Source organism: Grammomys surdaster, unplaced genomic scaffold, assembly GCF_004785775.1.
Source record: "Grammomys surdaster isolate TR1022 unplaced genomic scaffold, NIH_TR_1.0 279, whole genome shotgun sequence".
NCBI classification, from domain to species: Eukaryota; Metazoa; Chordata; class Mammalia; order Rodentia; family Muridae; genus Grammomys; species Grammomys surdaster.
The window spans coordinates 10,179,570-10,198,984 of record NW_021604720.1 but is presented as its reverse complement, the minus strand read 5'-3'; the positions used below and the strand labels follow the sequence as shown (position 1 = coordinate 10,198,984).

At 43.9% G+C, this 19,415-nt stretch overlaps 1 protein-coding gene across 1 annotated transcript in view; it reads left to right on the top strand.

Moving 5' to 3' along the window:
- Positions 1–19,146, top strand: part of Efcab11 (EF-hand calcium binding domain 11) — a 169,643-nt gene extending 150,497 nt beyond the window's left edge. Inside the window, exon 6 of the mRNA XM_028777337.1 lies at positions 19,068–19,146. Coding sequence (XP_028633170.1) covers positions 19,068–19,146 — 79 coding nt within the window. The remainder of the gene's footprint in view (positions 1–19,067) is intronic.
- Positions 19,147–19,415: the final 269 nt, after the last annotated feature.

The following is a 19,415-nucleotide window of genomic DNA, read 5'->3' as shown; positions in this document are numbered from 1 at the left end:
GTCCTGGCTGTCCTGAAACTCACTCTGTAGACCAGGCTGGCCTCAAACTCAGAAATCCGCCTGCCTCTGCCTCTCAAGTGCTGGGATTAAAGGCATGCACCACCACTGCCCAACAGAAAGAGCAATTCTCAAACCACTCCTGGACCCAGCTATACCACTCCTGGGCATATACCCAAAAGATGCTCCAACATATAACAAGGACACATGCTCCACTATGTTCATAGCAGCCTTATTTATAATAGCCAGAAGCTGGAAAGAACCCAGATGTCCTTCAGCAGAGGAGTGGATACAGAAAATGTGGTACATTTACACAATGGAGTATTACTCAGCTATTAAGAACAATGACTTCATAAAATTCTTAGGGAAATGGATGGAACTAGAAAATATCATCCTGAGTGAGGTAACCCAATCACAAAAGAACACACATGGTATGCACTCACTGATAAGTGGATATTAGCCCAAAACCTCCCAGTACCCAAGATACAACTCACAGACCACATGAAGCTCATGAAGAAGATCAAAGTGTGAGTGTTTCGATCCTTCTTAGAAGGAGTAACAAAATACGCAAGGGAGCAAATATGGAGACAAAGTGTGGAACAGAAGCTGAAGGAGGGCCTGTCTGGAGAGTCCCCAACCTGGGCGTTCATCCCATGTGCAGTCACCAAAGGGAGACACTGTTGTGGATGCCAGGAATTGCATGCTGACAGGAGCCTGATATAGCTGTCTCTTTAGAGGCTCTGCCAGAGCCTGACATACACAGAGGGGGATGCTTACAGCTAGCCTTTGAACTGATCATGGGGTTCCCAATGGAGGAGTTAGAGAGAAGACTGAAGGAGCTGAAGGGGTTTGTGGCCCCATGGGGTGAACAATAGTACCAACCAACCAGAGCTCCCAGGGTCTAAATCACCAGCCAATAAAATATCCAATGGGGGGGGGGCATCAGTAAGTCATAGAGTCAAGCCATGCGGTCTCTGAAGGAAACTGCAACAGAAGGATGTGCACAGACCCAGTCCCTAGAGAGCATTCCTTCTCTGTCAAACGTTTCTATAGAAGTTCTGTCCGGAGCATCTTCCCGTTCATTCCGTCTTTATAAACTAGTTTCCTGTGAGGCCCCCGAGTGCTGATGGCCTTTCCTTTGTTGTCCATCTCTCTCAGGATGATTTGACCAAATATGGATTTTCCCTTAGCTCTCACCTGTAGACACAGAATGGGAAGAGGTGTTTGTGTGTGTAGTGCAGTAACAAATGCTCCTTAGGGAATATTCCAGAACTAGAGGAACATCTGAAAGAAAAACAAAACATTCCTACTCAACCAAGGTGATGACTGCCCACAGTTGGTACTTTCTTCTTCCCTATGTCCAAATTTTCTGTTGTTAAAATAAGCGAGAGTTTTGTGCACCATGCCTCTCAATCATTTGTCAGACGTGCTGTATAAATAGCCCTACAATAAACATATGTTACTATTTTTCTCTGATTATTTTCTCAGAAGTTTCTAGATGTTGACATACAGCTTTAGGGAGCTGGGCTTACTTTATCATCATTGTCTGACGCTTCTTGCCCAGTGGCCTGATTAATGAGTCTTACCGCCCAGCCCGGAAGCATGTGCCTCTCACCGTGCTCTTGCTAGTGACATGACCTTTTTCATTTCTCAGATCTTTGCTAACCCAGTGGGAAAATATTATTTCATTATTGTGTTTCATTTTACTAATTATAGGTAATATTAAAAGTTTTCACATGCCTTTTCTGTTCCCTTTGTTTCCAAATTGTCTGTTTGTGTCCTCTGCCTGTTAGCTCCATTAACAGAATACTTACCAGTTACATTTTTTTTAATTTTATTAATTCTTTGAGAATGTGTCTTGATCGTATTCGTCACTCACTCCTCACAGATCCACCCTCTGTCCCACCCACCACTTCCCATCTCTTCTTCCAGCAGATATTACAGTCCTCAGGCTCTGACACTCTTTCCACTTCCTGAGCCTTACATGCAGATGCTGTGTTATAAATGGGTTTTGTGGAGTGGAGGTACCTCACAGTCAGACAATCCCTGCATTTTGGATAGTTGCAGATCTCTATAGTAGTTTCTGTCTGCTACAAAAAAAGTTTCCCTGAGAAGGGGTGCGAGCTACACTTGTCTGTGGCTATAAGGACAACTGTTAAGAATGTGGTTAGAGATTACAGTGGTTTAGGAAAGTGGCAGTGTTAGGTCCTCCTTCAGGGTCCATGGCTTACTAGCCATTAGGGAGTGGTTGGTCATCCCCAGTACAGAAGTGCCACTGTTGCTGGCTGTTGTTAGAGTTCGTAGATGTTGCCTCTGATTAGGACTGTTAATTGCTTTTCCCCCTTGGGAGCTGGCACAGCAACTTCCTGTACTTTGAGAGCTTGTCCTCAGGAAGGATGCTTCCAGGTCAGATTCAGAGCAGTTCCTCCAAGTCCTATATCCAAAGGTCGTGGTATCTTCAGCAATAGGATCTTCTTACCTTCTTTTTCCGGGAGGCTCTGGGGGCAGCAGTGTTAGGCTATATTGTTTAGGGATCTTTTGGACTCCCATCACCAGCAACTTGAAAGGACATTTCCTGTGCCTGCCACCACTGGGTGTCAGATAGTCTATATTTGGGAGGAATGAAATATAATATGTGTATATATTATAATATATATTAATTAGTATATAATTATATTAATATAACATATTATATTAACATATAAATATATTCTATATTTTATATAGAATGTATTACATATAATTATATATTAATATATAATGCACTTTTAAATAATATACTTCCTGGTGGCTTTTTAAAAGCATTACTGTTACTTATTCCTCTTCCTTCTTGTCCTCCCTCTTCCCTCCCCAAGTAAGTCTCTGCTACTGGTTTTTTCCACTGACCTCTTTATAACAGCCATGTCTTACTAGTTTCTTCTTCCTGCCCCCCTTTTTAAGATTTATTTATTTTATGTATATGAGTACATTGTTGCTGTCTTCAGACATCAGAAGAAGGTATCAGCTCTCACTACAGATGGTTGTGAGCCACTATGTGGTTGCTGAGAATTGAACTCAGGACCTCTGGAAGAGCAGTTGGTGCTCTTAACCACTGAGCCATCTTTCCAGTCCCATTTCTATTTTTATTACAATTTGCTTTCTAGTTTATTATTTCCATCTTATTTTTACAATGGCTTCTTGATAATTTACCTTTACCTTTTTTATTTTATTACATTGTTACTCATTTAATTTTTCTGGATGTGGACATGTGTGGACATACTTGTGCTACATCTGTATGTAGAAGTCAGTGGACAACTGGCAGGCATTGGCCCTCTCCTTCCCCCATGTGGGTCCCAGGAACAGAACTCAGCTCGCCCAGCCTGGCAGCGAGCCAAGCCGGCTCACCAGAACCATTTTCATTTTCTGTTTGCTCAAGTCTGAAGCCTTTGCCTTCACAGTTTATTCTGTCACATTTTCACTAAGAAAGTTGTCCTTGTCCTCCCAGGTTACAATTTGCTTCTCTTTTCTTGGTTAATATGAATTTTAAAAGTGTTTAGTGCTTTCATGTATCTGAAATTTATTTTGGTACATACTGTGGAATGAAGAGCTAAACACTTTATTTCCAAGTAACTGTAGCTGGCCAGTTTTCCATGAAAGAGAGGAAGAGGGAGGGGGAAGAGAGAGAGAAAGAGAGAGAGAGAGAGAGAGAGAGAGAGAGAGAGAGAGAGAGAGAGAGAGAGAGAATGCATGTGTACATGATGTTTATCTTACGTGCTATTGAGTTAGCTTTGTTTTTTTGTTTTGGTTTTGGTTGTTGGTTTGGTTTGGTTTGGTTTGGTTTGGTTTGGTTTGGTTTGGTTTGGTTTGGTTTGGTTTGATTGTCCAAGTCAGGGTCAGGTTATGTTTTCATTCAGTTCTTTTACATATGAGGGGACTGTCCAGGCTATTCTGCCTCTTGTACCTAATTCCTGCTCCAAAAACACTCCCCTCCCCCCTTTCTTAGGACGTATTCTAGAACCTGATTCTTTATCATTTTCAAGTCGCTCTCTGTTCTACTCGCCTGTTTATTTTCTAGATGAATGGTAGAATCATTTTGTGTAAAGTTTGCATAAACTCCCTTTGGGGTTTGTTGAAGATACACTCAAGCTTTAAATTAATTGAGAAGAATCTGGCATCTTCACACTGTCCAGTCCTCCCATCCCGGAAAACGTACCGCACGTCCCGTTACATTTTTCAAACACCCTTTTATGTGTCCCGGTAGAATTTTGTAGTTTTCTTTCCATAAGTTTGATGCATTTTTTTTATTAAGGTGTTCCCAGATTTTTTTTTTTTTTATTTTGAGTAGTTTTTAAAAATGGAGTCCTTTCCTTCTTTTGTACAGATCAGTGTTTTTAATAGCACTTTGCCCACAGTGCTTGCCAAGTGCTGGCAGGGCTGTAGCAGAAAAGCATCCGTCTTCTTTTCCCAGCTCATAAGCACTGAGCTGCAAAACGATCCAAGCTTCAGCGTATTTTCCTTTTATACATAATAAAGCCGAGGTCATGAAAGGAAACGTGATTTTTAAGGATCGTCCAGCATGTTAGGTGAGTGACTCTAGGTGAATATTGCCAAATGTCCGTGCTCTTTGCGGCAAAGACTTGGCAAACACAAAATTACCCAAAACTACATTCCTTCTCTTCCTTGTATTTGCTGAGTGGTTATAGCAAATTACTCCAGAGGTGAAGGCTCCAAACAATGCGGCTTTGTCATGTGTTGTCCTGAGTGATGGCAGTAGCAGGCCACCAAGCCTGTGTTGCTCAGTCACTTCCGCCGGCTTCACCACATACTCCTGACTTGCCGTGGAGTTCTGTCCACTGCAGTCGCTAGCTCTTAGTCCTGTTTCACGTTCAGTCACTAATACTCTGGGCCCCAGTCACACGTTGCACTTCCCAGGATTACAGGGTGAGGAGGGCAGGGTCTTTGGAGTTCAGCAAATGATGCAATCAGGACAGAATGTCAGACCCTAGCTTCATAAGCCAATCCCAGAGGGGAGCTGTCTGGACACTGGGATAGGCAGCAAGGTTGGCAGGGGAAGCATGCTGAGTCTGGGGTCAGCTGAGAATTGGCTGTTGGTCATCTCCTGAGCAAAAGCCATGACTAGTACAGCGAGGTGGTATGTGACAAAGGAGTAGTTAGTTGAGTGTGCCACACTGTGGACTGATGTGCACACATCCTGTGGGGCCCTGGTCTCTTTTGTTAGGTTATTGACGTTCAATATGTCTAACATATAGTGTCAATAGTTAATTTGTCATTTTACCATGTTCTACTATCTATCTTGATAAGTGTGGGAAGTCCAGGTATTTAATTACTCCTGATGTCTGGTGGTTGCTTGTTTGTATGAAGTACGAGTCCTTCCACCTTGACTATGTTATCCAGGATGGAATCACTCAGGGTAAGGCCCATGCCTGCCCTGTATAGCAAACATATGATAGTTCTTTGGCTATGTCTCTACTGGTTACTATGAAGACCCGTCTTGAATGTAATGGCCACCATTCCACAGGGTGGGGTCCCAGAAAGGAAAGTGAGCTGAGTAGCAGCATTCACCTGTCTGTATCCTGACTGGATGCCATGTGACCAGCCACCTCAGGCTCCTGACACTGTGACTGCCCTGTCATAATGAATCTCCTCTCAAACTGTGAGCCGAAAATAAGCCATTCCTTTGATGGCTTCTGTCGTGTACGACAACACAGCATCCTGGGTGGAAAGCTGTATTTTTGTTCTCTCTCCCGTCTATAGATCCTTCTATACATCCGTTCATGTATTCAACACGTATTCATTAAACACCTCTGTAGTATACCAGATGCTGGGCTGAGTCCTGGGCACAGCACAATGAGGAAGGCTTCTGTCACTTCTGCCCACTGAGTGTTCCATAGGCAGATGAGGAAAATCACTAACAATCACAGAGAAGGCCAGCCCTCGTGGACTGCCAGGATATCAAAGAAGCCAGGCTTCCTTTATCTGCATACCACAGGATGAGAAAGCGCTCTGTCGAGCAGCTGTCTAATGATTCTGGTGCTACCAATGGAAGGCGGGGAAACTGGGAGACATTTTCATTTCCTGTATCCCTTAGGTTTTGAAGATTTCCTGAAATTTCTCTCCAGTCTTTCATACTGCTACTGAGTAGACCGTATTCTCTAGAAGGAACTTGTCTGGCGACAGGGCACACTGGGAGGCAGGGGACTATCGAGACCTGCCCAATTCAGGCTCTTTCCTAAATAGTTGGTAGTTCCTCCATCTGCTAGTCTAAACCAAACAAGCAGAATCTTCTCCTACACAGTCTCTTGGTTTCTGTTTTCTGAGACCCTCATACTCAATTGCTGTGCCTCTGTGCTTGAGCACAATGTAAATACTTAATTTGTTTAATAAATATCCTGAAATGGCCTCTCGGAGTTGTTACTGGAAGGGCACGAACCTTTTAAGTCACTTAGCCAGCACAGATCAACACTTAATGTCCTTAATGATGAGCGTGATCTTTCTTAGTGGCTGAAACGCTCCGTAATCAATGATGTGGCCCTGCCTGAAGGCAGGAGAGACGAGATAATGGGCAGAAAATGTCATGCTGGATCGGGCCGGTAATTTGAATCCCTGAAATCGGTATTAGTGTGGCAATTTATGGGAGAGCAGTTTCTTCCCAAGGCTAGGAAGGGGCCCCCAACATCTCTAATGTCCCTTAGTGATTTCCACATTATTGAAACCCCTGGTGAGCCAGTGTCTGTTCTCAGCCTAAAGCCTCTGAGACTCAGCTCCTCCTTGCTCTCACAGGCAAGTGCTCTGTCAGCCTCAGCAGGAAGCGCAGTGCTGAGGCTGCAGGGGAGAGGCCTGTCTGAATGCGGTGCAGGGAAGGCATCTGCAATCTTTGAGACTGCCCGAGGCTACAGCTCCTTTTCCTCCTCCACCTCCATACGAGCTCTGAGAGTTTCTGAGAATTATTGAAAATTATTACAGAAAACAGGTCCATGCCTCTAATCTCAGCCTTTAGGAGGCTAGAAGAGGGAGAGCATCTTGACTTTGAGAGCAGCCTGGGCTGTATGTCAAAATTGAAATGAGGGATAATGGCACAGCATGGTGGTGTGACACTTGCTTAGCTAGTTCAAGGTCCTGGGTTCAGCTGGAGGGGAGGAGGGGGCTGTTCTACCTATTAAATTAAGAAGCATGTCCAGGGGCAGGCCTTTGAATGTCCCCTCTTGCTGTCTGATGGGGACCCTCGATTTTATCCTGAGTTGTGATTGGCCACATGACATTCCCATGTGTTTCATAATTCTCTAAACGCTCATAATGCCCTCTGACCTCTCGTCTTTCTGGGCTGCAATCATGTTAAAAGCCCGTGGTCATTCCATTTGGTGTGACTTTTTGGTAACGGGGAGCCTTCATTAATAGAGTACTTGTGATAATTTGAGGGAATTGTTTCATTATGAACTATGATCCCATTTCATGTTGTTTATTATTGTCTGCAGGCCCAGAACATCTAAGTGCTAGGAACATGCTATAAATGAAACATAAATAATGTATTATAATTATGCTGGACTAAAGCCAAATCTCCTATCAACCTAGGGGAAGCACATCCTCGAGATACGGGCTGAAGTGTAAAATCTACCTCTCCAAATGGATTGTCTAAAACTAAAGTACAAACTGTTTTTCAAAATCTTAATTTTTATAGATTCTTGTATTCTTTTTTTACTGGGGTTGGGGCTGGGGCGGAGCCGGGAGTGGGGGCAGGGCCAGGGTGGAGATAAAAAGCAACTTCACAGAGTTTTACAATAAATTTTCTATAACCGAGCTATGCAGGACAAATCACATGGGTTTCTGGTGAGTCCTTGCTCACCCCAAATGAGAGTTGTCTTTCAGAATTTACCCATTAGTCCCTGGGGGACAATAAAGTCCTGGACCCTCCTTTGAAATATAGCATTCTAGTAGCATCCCATTGCCAGGTCTCCTGGGTGCTGGAATTGTAGGGAGGCTGAAAATGTAGAGAGGAAGGGAGAATTTTGTTGACAAGCAGGCTCTACCATTGTGTGAGTTTAGTGATCCCAAGCTAAGCTCCCACTCCGACAGCCATGTTTTAGCCCACCAGCTCCCAGTGTCTCGTGTGATGTTCACATGTGTCGTATTATTTCAGAATGCTGTCCTTGATTATTGCTTGCTGACTTGTAATGATCAGACCATTTCAATTACTGAAGACTCATATTTTTTGTCTAACGTCATTATTTCTTTTTTTTTTTTTTTTTAGTTCTGAATCTTATGGAATGAATATTTGTTTTTCCAGATGAATTTCAGATTTGATTGATTACATCTCTTTTTAAAAGCACACGTAAATAAACAAGAGATTTCTACTATTCTTCTGTTGCATCTTCTTAAAAATATATTCTACTTGAAATCAGTGTACATCCAGAGAAAATAAGCATTGTTTGGCAACTGTGTCTTTTCCTGACTTCCAGGACAGTGTGGTTTTGCAAAGCGAGCTTCCCGCCAAACAGCAGCTAACGGTGTTACTAGCAGGGCATCTGCAAATGGCTCGGTGTTTGTAGTTCACATTACAACTTCAACTCTATTTGGTTACACTAGTAAAATCAAGCTCATTAGGCTGTATTCTTTGAGCCCGTCTCTGCGAGCCCCTGAACCCGACTCATACTCCTCGCTCCCGCCTGGCACTGTGTAATCTTTCCTGCATTACACTTGAAAGTTCAGCTCATTCTGCAACCTCTAGTCAAGGATGTGAACTTGTTGCTTTCAGGGAGGCCGCATCTCTGCACCGAGCCATCACGCCATCTGTTGAAATGGTCAGAGTTCGTTTTATTGCCTCCTTTGTGGACAGACTTGGACTGGAAGAGCATGTGTTATTGAAAACATAATTTCCCTCATCATTATGCTTTCTTTCTAGCCAGATCACAACCTGCTAGAAATCTATTGAACACAGAGTGAAAAGCTCTCCAGAGTAGCTGTTCTTAAGAGATTAAATGATTGCCATCTCCAGCCCCATTTCTTTTATCTTATAATCAAGTTCAAGATGACACTAGATACCTCAGCTGAAGTGATTGTTTGAAATAGAAATGGCTTTATCCTGTTCCTACTTCCCACTGTTGAGTGCCGGGCCTTTTTTCTTTTCATTTGCATTTTTATTTGTAGATGGTTCCTTAGGACCATGTGCAGGGTCAAAGACCGCAACTACTGTTTTTAAATGACTACCTGAAGTTAGGTTGCTTTTTAAATGTTCTGTATTCAAAGGCACTGATGACGAAGATCTGGTTCAGACTCTTCACATTTTAGAGCTAACTCAGACTTTATCATCTGGGCCAACCATTCAGATTGACAAGTGGGAAACTAGGAATCTGAACTGCTAAGAGATTTTTTTCCAATGGTCACAAAGCTTTCTACAAGGTTACAAAGGACAACCATGTGCTGAGACTGGAGCTCCTATCTGGGCAGCTTCTACTGGACCATTCTGTCCTTGGTGTAGTCAGAGGAGGCCTGGCATGGCCCTGGGAGAGAAAGTGACTCAAAAGTACAAGAAACCCATTTTTTTTTTTTAATCATTAGTTCAAGACGATGTGTTGACTTGCCTCCCCCCTCCTTAGAGCAATCCGGGCTCTCCTGTTTTCTTACATCACAGTTTCCCTTCCAGAGAACTGAACTGAGAGAACGAGATAACATCAGTGTTTGTTAGCAACTCTGCTAAAACACTTGCTGCAGAAACCGTATCAGACTGCCAGGCGTGGGAGTTTGGGCCACATGTTGGTTGCATGTATCCCCAGGCCCAGAAACAGTCGATAATTAGCCATCTAAACGTACATTCTTTTTTTTTTTTTCCTTTTGAGATTTGCCTAACTTTAAATATGATCCCTCAGTCTTCAAACTATGTAAGTAGGAAAAAGTGAGTCTTAGGATAGATGACTTTGCCAACCGGGCTTGAATTTCCCACCCACTTTTCCCTTTGCTCAGTCTGTCACTCTCTAGGAGGGAAAGCTGCATATTAATGATGATACTTAGGGGCTGGGAAAGTGGTTCAGCAGGCAAGAGGACTTGTACAATCATGAGGTTCTGAGTTCAAGGCCCCAGAATCTACCCAAAAAGCCAGGGATAACCCCAGCACTGTTGTGGGTGTTGACGCAGAGAGAGAAGATTCAGTGGGACTTGCCGTCTGCCACCCTGGCTCCAGGTTCCTCAAGAGACTCAGTCTTGAGAGAATAAGGCAGAGAGTGACAGAGCAGGACACCCGGTAACCCTCTCTCACCCCTGTGCATGGACGTGCACATGTGTGCGTATACTACATACATGTAACACACACAAACACCCACAGATAAAAGTCTCCATTCAGCTGAGATGTGACCTAGCTAGTAGAGTGCCTGCCTGGTCGGTACAATGTCTTGGGTTCCATGCCCATCAGCAGCGTATGAGAATCCAGGCATGGGAGCCCGTGCGTATAAGCCCAGGACGTGGGACGTGGGTGCAGGAAGATAAGAAGTTTAAGGTCATCCTTGGCTATATACTGAAACGAAGGCCAGCCTGGACTACATGAGACTCTGTCTCAAAAGAGAAAACAAAAAGTTCACACGTACAACTAAAACTGTCAAAAGCAGACATCATGACAGCTGCAACCAGCAAGTTGGTTCTTTGAATCATAAAACTAAAGGAAATAGTCCAGAATCTTGAGATAACATCTATAGAGACATTTGAATGAGAGAATCTTTTCCCAAAGTTGATGGTAGTCCCCTTACCCATGGTTTTACTTTTTCTAGATTTACTTATTCAGAACCTCAGCCCAGAGGTTCTGGGCTCCAGAAACTCCAGAAAGTAATAATTCACAGGCTCTTGGCAGCACGTCACTCTAGGAAAGCGCCATCTTACTCGCCACCCGTGCTATGGTGTCACACGCTTGTCCAGCAGAGCCACACTGTCAGGCTTACTTGGCTTTTGCTCACAACTGTCCCTGTCACGGGAGGCGATAACTGTGAGTTGAATAAATGAATTTGTGAAATAAATTTAATAGTGGCTCCAACATGTGACAGTAATGGTGGCCATTTTGTCATGATGCATTGTTATCAATGTGTGTGTCACTGCTGTTGTTAATCTCTCTTCCATTGCCTAGCTAGACACCACCATAGATACTCATAAGCTCAAAACATAGTGTACAGAGGGCTAGATGCTGTCTGTGTTCTGGGCATCCACTGGGGGCCTGAGAAAATACCCATTCCAAATGAGTGGGAGGCTACTGTCTATTTACTGTCTCATCTACTGAGGTTTAGACAAGATTGAAGACAGGATGCTGGGTATATTAGAGTGACTTCACTTGCAAACGACAAGGAGTCTTTTACAAAAGGCCTGAAATGCCAGGGGGTTTATTGGGTCAGTGAATAAGAATCTTCACACAGGACAAGCTTCAGGTAGGTTTTGATTAGACTATGGCTCCCTTGCCTGTCCTGAACCTTCCCATCCATGTGAATAGCTCCATTTTAGGCTGGTAATCGCCACTTGAATGCCTGTGCACGAGTTATCAGACCTGTGTGCTATTAGATGCCAGGGCTGCATGGAGACTTGTTATGGAAGACTTGTTATGGAAGAAAAAGGCTGTCGTAAGAGCAGACCTCCCCTTCACATCCCAGATGTCCAAACTGAAAGAAGCCCTCAGCTTGTAGACTGACTTCTTCAGGCTTCACGACATTCAGATCAAGTTTTCACCTGTCACTGGTGGCAGGGGAGTGGCTGGGGATGCCAGGTATGAGGTAGCATAAGCCAATCAATTCTAGAACCAGGTCCTGTGGTAAGGGGGAGGGGAGGATTACAGTAATTGACTTAGGCCAGTCCAATTATATGTGTAGAACCTGAGGTTTGGGTCTGTCCCACTTAGGTTATAGCTGCCACACAGCCAAGTGGGCAGCTTGGGTATTGGTAAGTAACTGTTGCCACCTGCTTTGTTATTGGTCTATAACTGCACTTGGTGCTAATGAGGCCCAGGGTTCTATTCTTGCCAGTCCTTTTACCATTCATACCTGGGTCATCCAGCAGGTCCATTTAAACCTGCTCAGTCAGTTCTCACCGACACCTCTATCTCCCAAATAGCCCTGCAAGGATCTTATATTCAGTTGGGTGTTGTCTTGACAATGGAGGAATCCTTAACGGCTTAATATTATTACTCTTTGTTGTCAACAGACTAAATATTCCTGAGTAGATGTATATGTGAAGTCTGCTGGTATGATTTTCTACAACTGTCATTTCAGTTGTCTACAACTTCAAACTTGAGCTGTCTTTGCAAAGGCAATATTTAATTTGGTCTAAAAGGCATTTCAAAAATAGCTAAAGATGGATCTATTTCAAGTCCTGAGATCCCTTTCAACTAAATAAGGATCCAAAATGACGTGTTCTTGCTGATAGCAATGTAAATGCACCATTCAAATGAACTTCCGTGTCCCAAAAGAAACCTTCAACTCTCTTAGCCTGGATCCCTGCTGAAAACGTAGCCCGTGACAAAGGTCTGAGGGTAGGTTATTGTCAAACAGACCAAGAGAAGAATCAGCACAAGTATCTCTCATCAAGTTCAGTACTACAGTGAGTGGTACTAGAACTGCCAGTGAACCAAAAAACAAAACAAAAAACAAACAAACAAAAAACCAAAGACCTCAAAGTTGACTGTTCAAGAGTCAAATTAATAGTTTATCCAAGTTTACGCCCTGAATCCTGTTGGCTGATTGGCCAGCAGTGACCCTGTAGGGCTGTAAAGTACTGCCAATGCCTCCTCCTTCTTCTTCATCTTTCTCCTCCTCTTTCATCTTCCTCCTCTTTCCCTTCCTCCTCCTGCTTCGTCTTCCTGCTCTTCCACCTCTTCTTCATTTTGTGTTTGTATGTGCACGCACATGCCAGGTGTCCAAGCAGTCAGTCCCAGACAATAGCTGAAGATACATGATGCAGGGCATGGCTGAGGCAAAGTGTTTCCAGCAATGGTGTGAGTAATAGTGGGGTGCAGAGTGTGAGGGGAGCACAAAGGAGGCCAAGAGTATAGTGAAGAGATGGCATCTGCCCATCACATTGAAGCCCAGAAAAGACCAGAAGTCATCCCATATCTCTTTAATCTTCCCTGTGTATCTGAGTGGCTTTTCTTAACGTGTGTCTTTAAAAAGGTAAAATTAATAAACACATTACCAAGGCAATTGCTGCAGAGCCCTGCAGGACTCTCATCAACAAAGAGGCGAGCTCGCCAGTGGAGAGAATCGGCGGGGTCCTCATAAGAGAAGGCTGCTGTGGGGGAAGCTGTCATTACTGCATCTTCAATTGGCTGGTCCTCTCTTCCCCAGCAGGGGATCCTTGCTTGCAGGGTAATTTTTACTCTTCCTGTTCTGTCAATATGACAGTTTTGTCCCTAATAGAATGGCAGTTTTGACTTTCCTTTAAATTATTCCACGTAAAATGAAAAAGAAAGAGACACACATTCTCACTTTCCTCTTTTCCAAAACTGTCCCCCATTAAAAAAAAACTTTTCTCATTTAAATTTTTGCTTCCACATTGAGTTTCTCATTCATGTTTTAAGAAAATCAAATACAGTGTCAGCTTCCAAAAACTATGCTTGATGAAGGCAGTGACTCACATAATTACTGACTGTCAATGTGTTTGCTGGGAACACGGAGATGTCTGTAAGCCCTGCTTCCAGCAGCAGGAGCCCCTCAGCATGGGTCTTCACTGGGCTCAGTTGTCCATCTGAAACCTAGTATTGGGCACACACAGTGCTGGGGCCATTCTCTGCATCTCCATCCAGGAAGCACGTGCCTCAGGTGACATGCAAAGCACTTGTTGGAAAAAAAAAAAGTCATTAAGACAATTGTTTCATAATCGTGTGTGTGTGTGTGTGTATGATGGATGCTGTGTGTGCATGTATATATATATTATGGTGTGAGTGTGGGCACATGTGTGCTATAGTACACATGCCTAGGTCATAGGACAGCTTTGCATATGCATCTTCACCTTCCACCTTGTTTGAGACAGGGTTTCTTTCCTGTTGCTGTTCATCACTATATGTTCTAGGGGACCTGGCCTTCCAGGATTCCAGAGATTGGCCTATCTCAGCTTTATATGGTTCTCTGTCAAGTGCTTTATCCACTGAGACATCCCTCAGCCAAGCATTCCCAATTCTTACCTCAAACTATGGCTCCTTTCGCTCAGTAGCTCTGAACCAAGGATGACTTGACCTTCCTTCCTGCCCCTGCCCCAGGAATACGTGGCAATTTTTGGAAATCTGTTTAACTAGCACAGTGCAGGATTGGGGGAGGGTTGTTCCACTGACGTCTACTGGGTAAGCGGCCTGGGACACTGTTAAACACCTTCAGTGTATACTCACTCTCTGCTATGACACAGCACTCTGGCGCAGAACTGTCTCTGCTGAGGCTGAGAAACCCTGCTCTAGCTGATGAGGATTTGCCAGGCTATTTGTTTGGGATGTTCAGACTAAAGGGAGAAACGTATAACGCTAAAGGATACTCTAATGTTTTCACCGTTGTGGGTGTGTGCAGGCTTGCACATGAAGGTCAGAGGTCTTGGGTGTGGGTCTCACCTTCTACCTTGTTGGAGACCGAGTCTGTTTATTATTTGCTGCTGACCCACAAGATTCCTGCACTTCCTGTCTCTGCCTCCTGTTTCCTTGAAAGGATGCTGTGGTACAGATATGTGCTACTGTGTGTTCTGGTCTCCTGCTTGCGCAGCAGCTGCCTGACCCACTGAACCATCTCCTCAGCCTTTAAACAATGCTCTAAGACAGAATTACCCATCACCAGTCATCTCTAATCTGTTTAGCATATAACCTCTAACTTCCACTCAAATGCATATAGATATTTATAGGACTGCAGCTGTAATGAAGATACTAGCTTGCACTCTTGTTTCCAGTTTAAAAATGTCACTTCCATTGCCTTTATGCCATTTTTAATAAAGAACATTGCATTGTTTTAATGTGATACAATCTATAAGCCTTTCTCGCTTTGATTCTTTGTTTAGTTGCTCTTTCTTCCTTGAGTAACTTTGGAAAAGCCAGTCTGAAATCTGCCTTTGGAAACCTGCCAAGAGTTACTCTGAAATGATTTTACAACAAAAACAACTTTTTCAGGGCATTCTAAGAAATCGTTCTAATAGAAATGTTTCGTATAAGAAACAGTTAGTACTTTAGAGAAACACTATTTACATATTTTTTATTAAAGTAAGAACTCTTGGGAGTGGGTGGACAGCTCAGTTAATTAGGTGCTAGCCTTGCAAGCTCAAGGACCTGAGTTCCATCCCCTAGAACCCACACTGAGCGAGAGCAAATGAGGGGGGGGGGAGGGTGTGGTGGCACACATTTATAATCCAGACACTGGGGAGGAAGAGACAAGCAGACCCCTACTGCTTGAGTAGTCAGCTACCCCCACCCCAACCCAGGTGTCAGTTTCCAGCCAGTGAGATACCCTGCCTCAAATAAAAAGGTAGGTGTCACCTGAGAGCATCTGGCCCTCAGCTCAGTCTTCCATGAGTTAATTCAGTTGATGGACCATGTGACTCCCTGTTTGTCTTCTGCTCAGACAGGTTGCTCCTCATCCTCCCATCACATGCCCTCAAGCTCCTCACAGCCTGTGTCTGTGATGGCCTTGGGTGGTCAGCAAGAGAAACAGCAGCCAAGGTTCATCTTCTGGCCTCCAAACACACCTGCACGCACATGTGCGCCCACAGGTGAACACACACATTACCTTGTGTCTCCCCTCACAAGTTAATAGGCAACACTGTGGTTTGCCTCACAAGAGATCACAGTGGGAAACCCTGGCTTCCTTGAGGCTCAGGCCTCACAGTCTCTGGTTAGGGAAGTACATACTCTGGCTACCAAAAGCCACACCACATCCAGGAGCCAACTTTGTAAAGGAGAAAAAAAAAAAAAACAACGATTCTCATGTTCATGAAAGTAACTGTAGGGCACTTTTCAGTGTGACAGAGTGGGTGGAAGAATGCTTGTGTTATAGAAATGGGACATTGGAGTTCAGCCGGGTGACCTGTCCAGTTCTGCCTAAAAGTCTCATTGTATCCAGTCACTGAAGGTCTTCCTGCACTCCCGAGTCCAGAGAGGGTTGCATAGAACCCCACTCCATACCCTGGAAGAACCTAAACACTTTGCAATACTCGTGCAGATTTCCAGAGAGCATCTGGCTCTCAGCTCTCCCTGTAAGTTAATTCAGTTGATGGACCACAGTACCGCTCCCCTTGAATCTCTGAGTAGTGGTTTAGAGGTGGCCCCTTAGCTGTGTTTTATTTCACTGACTTCTTTCCTGTCTGTTGACAGTGGTAAGAAAATCTCCTTATTCAATCACAACACCTCCTGGGAGGTAGTACATTGTCCATAATATTATCACCCTTTCCCCAGCTCCTTTTATTCTGTAAATTCATGTGTTTAACACACAGCCATGGCCGGCTATGAGCTAAGAGGTAGGGACAGCTGTGGGCAAAAGTCCCTGCACTCTCAGAGATTATTTCTAGTGGGGGTAAAAGGTCATGAGCTATTTTGGTGCAGAATATTTGCAGGTGACACTAAAGCAGTGTGTTCCCGCTTCAGAGCCAGGCTTGAAGGCTTCACTGTAAACAGGAATGATGCTCCTTTTTGCTTAATGGCAGCTTTCCCCTCTCCACAGCTCCAGCTCTGCCCACCAGCCCATCTGTTCCCATCACGCTGCGATCAAGTGCAAGGGTCGCAGTCTTTCCGAGAATACTGTGGCTGGGAATAAAAACCGTATGTCATAGCTTTTAAACTTTTAGCCCCGAAACTTCAATTCCCTCATTGCTAAAGTTGAAATAACCAGATCTGTCCATATGTGTGTGAAACAGCAACAAGCATCGAATATTGTTCATTCTAAATATAAACAGGATATATCCGATAGCTCTCCATTCAGTGTGGACATAGAATGCCCTCTTCGAGACCTATAAATGAACTTTCCCCTCTCACATTTCCTGGTGACAGTGTACCCACCTTCCAGTTGGAAGTAGTAGCAAAGACAAGAATAATTAAAGATTAATAGAATTACAAAAGGTTGTTTACAGAAAAAAAAAGTGAGCCGAGGGATTTGTTTTTCTACAGGCTCCCAATGGCCCAATGAATGAACGAAAACATATTCAAAATATCATCAGAAGCATTTTATCCTAGTAGTACACTTCTGGGTTATCCACTCTGGGGGATTTACAGTTCAGACATACCAATTCAGAGCAGAAAGGGAGGGGGTGCTATTTATCTAGTCAAATACTTAGGCAATATGAAGACTCTTCAGTTCTCTAATTTTATATTAAAGGGGTGGTTTATATCCCGTAGTCAGTGATGTTCGATCCTGTGATTATTTTTAAATCCCTTAGAAGAGATCTGACATTACACTCTGTGTGCTGTATATCATGAAATCACCATGTATATTTCACCAAGAGATACAACAAAACGAATAGCCTCCTCAGTATGCAGTCATTTTATCCCAACATACTGCAACATGGTTTTTGCCCTGGGGCAGAGAAGTAGGGTTTTTTTTTTCTCTCTCCCTCTCTCTCTACTTCAAAGAATGAAAAATTATCATCACTCTATCCAGACCCATTACAGACTTCAGAGACTTTGGCATGAAATATTCAGAAAGTTTATTTTAAGAATTCAATATTTTAAAAGCCTGCTTTAAAACTATTACAGTGATTAGTGGCTTTCTTGCTTAGGCCAGTCTTTGCTTTTAAAAACCCCGTGTCACGGTTGATACCATTTGTTTTCTGCAGAATGTCGTTTGCTTCAACCACAGGAGCTCCACAGAAGGCATGCCATTCCTTGTTTCAGGATGTCCCCAAGAGGAATGTTGTGAGCTTTCTTTTCAGAAGTGCTCTTTAGGAGATGTTTCTTTCACTGGTGGCAGAGCCAGTGAGCTGCTGCTGCTGCTGTTGCTTCTCCTGCTGCTGTTGTTTTGTGCTTTGGCGATGGACCTTATCTTAATCACATAGAACGTGTGCCATTCCCTACTGCCTGTTGTGAGAACAGACCCCATGTCTCAGAGGTTCCATGGACACCCCCTCAGAGGCTTCCCACAGCCTTAGTCAAGGGCTCACACCTCCGTCAGCCTTCGTAGGCATGGGAAAAGCTTGGTGTGCATTTGTGAGGATTTAACAGTGATTCCAAGGACGAGTGAAGCCATCCAGGAATCGTGGATGTGTGGTTAGCCATGGGGGAGCTTCTCTCTGGGTGCTCTCTTGGTTGTATAGGGAGGCAACAGCAAGACATGATGGAGTTCTTACTTCAGAGTTTCACGCTCTTTGTTTGAGTTGCATTTGAACGACTTTCTAGCAAGCAGTGAGATTCTTAGAAAACAGCCAGGTCTCCATAAGGCTCAGTAGCTCTGTTTGTAAACTGGGCCAATCCCAGAATTGGTGCTAAGATTCTGCAGTCTGGGGGTGTAAAGGCAGTGTTGTATAGGATGTCAGACTGTGTAGGATGTTACCATCACAATTTGCTGCTAAAAACATTTTTTCTCTTATATATTTTATCACACGTTTTTGTTGTATTATATGTGTGTGTGTAATTGTATGTGTATTACATAGTTATGCCGTGTTCCAGACCACTAGCACAATATTTATGCCTACTTTTGTTTGAGATGGAGTTACATATAGCCCAGGCTGGCGTCAAACTCACTATGTAAATGAGACTGACCTTGAACTTCTGACCTTCCTGCCTCCACCTATAATCCTGGTGTGTCCCATTATTCCCAGTTTCGTGCAGCCTTAGGGATGAAACCCAGGGTTTCATGCATGGTAGTCAAACACTCTAACAACAGTTTTAGCCTCAGCCCCTTATTCTTCCTTTTCTTGCATAGCATTAAGATCCATCCCTCAAATGCACCGCATATGCGTTTCTGTAGGTTTTAATAAAATACCTCTTCTTTCCTTCATACCTTAGGTGTCAGCAGTGTATCGGGAGGAAACGTAGGCCTTCAAGATAAGATTGGCTCCTCCCTCATGCTGACACACAGAGAAGGAGAAGTCTAGTTAGCTGCTGATATGGAGATCCTGACAGGAATACTATGTCAATAACTTCTTGTTTCGTTTTCCAGGGAAGCAGATCAAGACTCAGATGGTCACGTCAGCTTCCGAGACTTTGAATACGCCATGAACCATGGGCAGGCAAAATGAGCCAGACGCTTGTGAACTATTTTGGTGATTGTGGACAGATGGATGAATTGTAATCTAGTGGAAGGTCACACAGAATCTAGGAAGGGTACTGTGTACTTGTGAGTAAACTCTCAGTTATAGTTTTTGAATGCTGATATTGGACCTAGAGGTGGGAATCTCCTTCAGTGTCTCTACAGCTCTGAGTCAGGCTGCTATTGCTGGCCGTGCCACCCAGTGGGTTTTTGTTTTTTTTCCCTTTCTACTCCTGTCAGCTCTCCATCCTCCGTCCT